The sequence below is a fragment of the Vigna angularis genome, chromosome 1 (genome assembly GCF_016808095.1).
Source record: "Vigna angularis cultivar LongXiaoDou No.4 chromosome 1, ASM1680809v1, whole genome shotgun sequence".
Classification (NCBI taxonomy): Eukaryota; Viridiplantae; Streptophyta; class Magnoliopsida; order Fabales; family Fabaceae; genus Vigna; species Vigna angularis.
The window spans coordinates 16,857,520-16,864,380 of record NC_068970.1 but is presented as its reverse complement, the minus strand read 5'-3'; the positions used below and the strand labels follow the sequence as shown (position 1 = coordinate 16,864,380).

Sequence of the window (6,861 nt, the reverse complement as noted above, 5' to 3'; positions counted from 1 at the left end):
TATTTTATTAGAAAAGAACATATAAAAAAAATTTCAAAATAATATGGCACAATAAGATTTACATGAAACTAAATATTACCTCAATATAATTCTTAAAGTGGAGATAGCTTAATTAGATTATTTGTTTAGTATCAAGAATATTTTTAAGCAGCCCAAAGTGAAGACTTTTCTTAAAAACTTTGCGGTTGAAGAAATGAATGTCAGCATAATACTAATACCAGAGTTTAAGCCCATGGTATTAACATTAAACATTTCTTCATGTATTCCAACAGCAGATACATATTTAACAAAGTCAACCGTTCTTGAAGCTAGCAATAGATTATTATATTACGTCTATTAATAATAATGAGTTATTTTAAGTCTATTCAAAATTGGAAAAATAAAAATAGTCGTATATGCAGACCAAAGATGCTCATGTCTAGTATGCACAACCATATGAGACTGAATTAAGGATTATGATTTATGACTGGTTTCTGATTTGACACATTTTTTTTAATTTTAGAGAAAGAAAAAGGTTTACGCTATTAATTCTTATCTATTTTTTCCATGAAATTCAAAGCGTTGAAAATAAGACATGCTTACAGCAGTTTCCAATAAGTGGATTTTATTTGCAGATGCAGACAGACATGAATCTACCCTCTGAGCAAGAAATGTAACTGACCACACACAACAAACAGGTTAAAAACCCAGGAATTGCCATATCTTTTATTTCAGTTACAAAAGTACTCACTGTATACACAATATTTGCAGAAAATCAAAGTTATAAACAAAGTTAAAAGGTTGCAGATTACTTTCTATTAGGAAAAAACAAGGTGTTTCAATCATATGCAGCAGACAGACAAAATACAAGCACAAGAAACATAAATTAGCATAGACTTTGTTCGATTATCATTCAAGCTTAGAACAAAATATGGAGCAAAACCAGGACCAGAACCCCTTCTTTTTCTTCTTTAATGGCACGATTTTTGCGTCCCTTTTGGTGACAAAATCAGCCATATAGTGCACAACTTCCTGGTGAAGAACAAGGAGCAAAGAGTTAAGTAAATAGAGAAGGTGACAAAGTAGGAACAAGTGAATCTAAAGGTTTACCTGAGCACCCAACTTGACCAATTCTCTGGGTGGCACCTCAAGGGGGGTCTCATCAGCTCGAAAAACTCTCAACTTGGACAAGAACCTGAAAGACTCTGGTAAAGATTTTATTTGATCATCACTTATATCCAACTCCTCAAGCATTTCAAGATTTCCAATTGATGTTGGCAAGGCTCTTAAGTCCGCAAAGTTCTTCCCCAAGTTTAATTTCTTCAAATTAGTTGCAAAACACAGATTCTCTGGTATAAATTCGAGCTCATTAAAGCTAACATCAAGTTCATTCAAATTGCATAGATTGCCCACTGTGGAAGGCAACCTCTTAACTCTATTATAGTGCAAAGTGAGAATCTCCAACCCTTCAAGCTTCCCAATTGCCTCAGGTAAGGCCTTTAGCTGATTGAAATCCAACTTGAGCTCAGATAGTGATGAGCAATTTCCAATTGTGTGAGGCAGTTCCTCAAGCTCGTTGGTCTCAGCATTCAATATCTTCAAGCTGCTCAAATTCCCAATTGTCTCTGGTAAATTTGTGAACCCATTTGAGCTCAAGTCTAGATCAATGAGGTTTGTCAAGTTTCCAAAAGTAGCAGGAAGTGATTTCAATCTGTTGGCGTGGAGGTCAAGATCAACAAGGTTTATCAATTCCCCAAATGAATGGGGAAGGTTTATAAGTTGGTTTGAGTGAAGATCAAGCTTTGTTAAAGCCTTGAGTCCCACAATGGTTGTAGGAAGAGCCATGATTCTGTTTTCTGATAGGTCCATTTCAGTGACATCAGATAATTTCCCAATTGACACCGGCAACCACTCCATCTGATCCTCCAACTTCCCTCTAAGTTCAAGGGTTGTAGCTCCAGTACCAGCACAACTTTCAATAAGAGTAGCAACTTTCATTAGACTTAATTTCTCAGTGCTTCCATTCCCTACAAAATTAATAAAGGGAAGAACATCATAGCAAATCAAGGTTTCGAAAAACATTCCACGACCACAATCTCAGTTTCAACATAAAAGTTTTTAGGGTATCTGTGACTGCACTACACATCAGAAATACCTGTCCATAAATTTTCGCTATATCAAGTATCGCAACGAACCATGACCGTGACCGAAATTTAAGACTTCTAGCAAGACAAGTATCCCAGCGATCTACCTAATTGATAAGTTGTCAAAGTAATCAAGCAACTATGAAACCATTTTTGTACATTTCATAAAGCATACAAACGCTAAGTAAATTTGTTTTTCTTTCACGTAAGAGAGAAAAACAAAAAGGTGTTTGAAATCTTAACCATAATCCATGAACAATAAGTAGATGAGAGAACATAATCACTAAAATAATAATAACAAGTAAAAACGAAATTGGTTATTTCCCATAATACTAACCTGTAGAGAAGGACAGCTGTATCATTTGGAAATCATTCTTCTGTGATTCTTCGTCTTCCTTCACCAAAGTTTCAGTTTGGTCAGTGATCACTACGAGTTCTTCAGGTATAGAGGGAAGACTTCTCTTGTGGATATCTCCAGAGACCAATTCAGAAGCCCTCTGAATGAGATGACCGAATGTTTGAAACATGTTTTCGAGCTCAAGAAGTTGAAGAGCCTCTCTCCTGTGTTGTTGGGTATGGAAAAGGAGCATGGTCTTCTTGAGTTGCTGCAGGACAGAGAAGAGGTCCTCGGGGACATCGCGAGGAGGCTTTTGCATTGAGATTTGGTGGAGTTTGGTTTGTTCCTCGTTGTTGAGGGTATCCACAGTGGACGTGGCAGCTTCCACCTCTTCAATGGAAGGTCGAGGTGGCAGTGACCTATAAATTGCGGTGATTTCTTCAACTGTGTCCAGAAAGGCACGTGAAGGTCGTTTTGGAGGGTCTTTTTCACTCTCAAGCATCGGAGCCATGATTATTGCTATAATGGAAGAAGGAGAGAGGCTTCAATGTGTTCCTTTGTGCTTTCAGGATTTGGCTTTTTATCTTATTCTAGCATAGACACAAACTATCCTTGCAGGCTCAGACAGGCTGCCGAGAAAAATAGAAAATAAACACTTTCCTTTCAGAAAAATCTTAAAGGAATTGAAAATGAATGTCACCTCTCTCCATAAGTAATTGATTCTTATAGAAAATTTAACTTCAATCATTAAAATACGTTTTCGGACAATAAATTTAATAAAAATTTAAATTATATAAATATATCATAATAACTCAATCAGTTTAATTATAGAATTTCATTATTTAAAACTATATTTTTTAATTCTGATCAGGTATTCTCATTTTGATCTCAATTTAAATGCTTTATTTTCTCTTCAGATTTAATTAAGACATCTTAAATTTGCACATGTTATTTAGCGAAGACTTTGTTAAATTTTAAGTTTCTCAAAAATCTCCTTTGTAATTTTAATTATGTTTATTATTAACTTTTTTATTAAATATTTTAAAAATTTATATTTTTTAATTGAGTATTTGTTATTTAACTATTTTTTGAATTGGGTGGTATGTTTTTCTTTCTTAAAAGTTTTGTTCTTTATATTTCGTGTGTCAGAAAAAAGATTAGGTTTTATGATTAATATAGCATAATATTAAATTAAAAAAATTATTTATTATTTTAAATTTATCATAATGTAATTTTATTAATTATAAAATCTCACCGTTTTTAACACAATTACAATATTATGAATTAAGATAAGAATAATGTAATTTAATTATCGAACAAAATAAAATAGCATGGATTTAACTAAAATACATAAAAACAAGTTTTGAATATTAATAGACAGAAAAAAATTTAATAACAACTTAATTAAAAATATTCAAATTGATGAAAATATTTAAAATTTAATTTAATATTTATTTAATATATTTTTTTAGTTAATGATATTAATGTTTCTTTGAAACTAAAATAGTTGTGATTATTTTTTTATTATATTTACCATGCTATTTTTTCTTAATAAAATTTCATGTTATTTTTCGATATTATCAACCAAAGTTTTATTAGTCATCATTAGTGGTATATTTTGGTCAATGTCTATAATTGAGTTGAGATTATGCTTGCCCCGATGAAAATTTAAAACAAAATATCAATATTTTTTAGTGATGTAAGTAAGGATTTTGCAGTGAACTTTTGATAAAATTTATATTTCGATTGAGATTGTGGGAATTATTTTTCTGTTGATATTAGTCATAATTTCTCAATCAATACGGTACGACTATTTCCAAGTTAGTATTAACTAATTTTTTTTAAGTTGATGTTTAAAGATTATATATTCTTTTTTTAAATAGTTGTTCATTGGTCGGGTTTGCATGTGTGTCCGGGCCGATTTTTTTTTATCGGGTAAATTTGAAAATAAAATTTGTATTGTTTAAGAGATTTAAAAGTGGAAGTGAATGATGTATTAAAAAGGATTTTAATAAATAAACAGTTAAGATTATTAAATTATTTTTTATGTTAAAAGTCATATAAAATTATATTTAGAAAATTTCAATTTTTTTTAATCTTTTAATAACAATTTGTGTTTAAAAATTATTAATTGAAGTTCTAAGCACATCCATCAATGATTCACGCACTATCACAACTGAAATTATATCATCTTTCAACTTATAATATTAATAATTAAAAAAAACTGTTTTTTCTAAGAAAATATTGTTTCCAACCTTTGACATAACTATAATTATAATTCCCACGTCGCTATCATCCCTTTGAAACATGAAAGAGATTAATGTACCGTGCACTTTTCAGGTAGGGTTATCACACCATAATAAAAAAAGTAAAAAAAAAATATAACATGCACGAAATTGAGTACAGACCAAAGAGAATAAGTTCCCAATTCGAGTAATTTGCGGGATTGTAGCTTTTTTTCATGGTTTAAATTCTTTACTTGTTTCTACGTGAGATTCTTTTATTTTGATTATTTTCTTATTAAAATCCCTAATTAAGTAGTGGTAATTTCATCAAATAAATCTCTGTCGTTAAATTTTGTTGATGGGTTAAGTTTTTGTACAGGTGGGATGATTAAGTCTTTTTTTTCTTGAAACATGGCATGTTTAGAGTTTAAACATGACATTATGCGTAGAATTATGTAAAATGTAATAATATAAAATTAGAAAAATCTGAAATGGGATTTAGGGTTCAAACAAATTGAAATTGGGATTACAAATCTGAGAGGAGAGTGCATCGGAAGCTTGAGCAAAGTCTTTAGTGGAGAGGATACAGACTTCATTAGGGCTTTGGAGGTTCGTGATTGGAGTTTAGACGTCAAAGGCGAAGTCGTTGTAGGTGTGCGTGAAGTGGTTGGAGTGGAATTTACTGGAAGGTTAGTATGTGTACTTTACATAGATATGAATTTAATATTCGATTGTTTCTATTGTTATCTAGGGATGCTTTTTTGAATGTGGGGTTGGGGTTGTCTGAAAATGTGGTGTTTGCATATTGCGGTTGTGGTCCCCCATGTCCCCCATCTTTAAACCCTTTGTTTGTTCTGTCATTATCACTTTAATAAGCAGTATTTTTTGTCGTTTTAGGCTTATTTGTAGGTCTAGAATATTGTTGATTGTGTTGTGTGTAATGAACGATATAGAGGTTGTTATTCACCATGCAGGGAAGTTCGTGAATGACGGGTGCCTGAAGTATGAAGGAGAAAGTGAGACGATGTATTTTGACCCTGACTTATGGAGTTATTTTGTTGTAGTTAATGTAGTGAAAAGTCTTGGGTACAATGGTTTTAAGGATCTGTGGTTTTCTGTTGGATGTGGTCCTGTATTAGATGGTAGGCTAGAAGCATTGTGTGATGACGTAGGTGCCATGCATATGGTCAATTTAGCTCACTTAAATGGACAAGTTCAATTATATGTTGTGCACACTATCTCTCAACCTGATGTGATTGACATGATTGAATACAACGTTGATGAGGGAGGTGAGGAAGTTGCACCTCAAGTGAATGAGGGTGGTGAGGGTGCAGAATTTGCTGAGGGTATAAATGATGGTTTGAGGCAACAGTTGGATGAGGGGGTAGGTGGTGATGGTGAGACGATAGAAGCAGAAGATGTTGGTCAGGGTGAGATGACACAAGTAGCTGAAGATGAGGGTGAGATGATAGAGGTTGATGAAGGAGATGTAGTGTAGGAAGAGAGGATAGAGGTTGAGGAAACTGATGTTGAAGGTGAGAGGACAAAAATTAAGGAAGTTGATGGTGAGAGGACAACATCAGATGAAGTGCATGAAGAGAGGATAGAGGGACAACAAGCTGATGTTGAGGCTGAGAGGACAGAAGCAGATGAAGTTGAAGTTGAGGCTGAGAGGATAGAGGTTGAGGAAGGTGATGCCGAGAGGACAGCAGCAGATGAAGTGCATGAAGAAATGATAGAGGTTGAGGAAGCTGATGTTGAGGCTGAGAGGATAGAAGCACATGTAGGTGATGCTGAGAGGACAACAGTAGATGAAGTGCATGAAGAAATGATAGAGGTTGAGGAAGCTGATGTTGAGGCTGAGAGGGTAGAAGCACAGGAAGGTGATGCTGAGAGGACAACAACAGATGAAGTGCATGAAGAAATTATGGAGGTTGAGGAAGCTTATGTTGAGGCTGAGAGGATAGAAGCACAGGATGGTGAGGGTCATAGGTTAGATGGTGAGGCTTACAGAATAAAAGTACAAGACTTGGAGGATATAGAAGTAGAAGTCTGTGATTGGAGTACATCACATGATGATGATGATGGTCAGATGAATAGTGAGGATGGGTTAGTAGACATAAATGTGCAGTGTGATGTAAGTCACAGTTCTGGTAATTTGGAGGTTGAGGTTGAA

The 6,861-nt window shown here is 33.7% G+C and overlaps 1 protein-coding gene across 1 annotated transcript; it reads right to left on the bottom strand.

The window, feature by feature from the left end:
* Positions 1-764: 764 nt before the first annotated feature.
* LOC108331694 (plant intracellular Ras-group-related LRR protein 5) lies at positions 765-3,135 on the bottom strand. The gene is made up of 3 exons (XM_017566572.2): positions 2,461-3,135; positions 1,090-2,006; positions 765-1,011 (listed from the first exon to the last, which is right to left on the bottom strand). The coding sequence occupies exons 1-3, from the start codon at positions 2,969-2,971 to the stop codon at positions 889-891; spliced, it is 1,551 nt and encodes a 516-aa protein (XP_017422061.1). The 5' UTR covers positions 2,972-3,135; the 3' UTR covers positions 765-888.
* Positions 3,136-6,861: the final 3,726 nt, after the last annotated feature.

What these genes read in the sequence shown, in the direction of transcription:
- LOC108331694 (XM_017566572.2), bottom strand. Translation starts at nt 2,971, where the DNA reads ATGGCTCCGATGCTTGAGAGTGAAAAAGACCCTCCAAAACGACCTTCA. An exon ending in ACAGCTGTCCTTCTCTACAG is followed by an intron (nt 2,007 to 2,460) that starts GTTAGTATTATG and finishes TTAATTTTGTAG; the next exon opens with GGAATGGAAGCACTGAGAAA. An exon ending in TGGTCAAGTTGGGTGCTCAG is followed by an intron (nt 1,012 to 1,089) that starts GTAAACCTTTAG and finishes GTTCTTCACCAG; the next exon opens with GAAGTTGTGCACTATATGGC.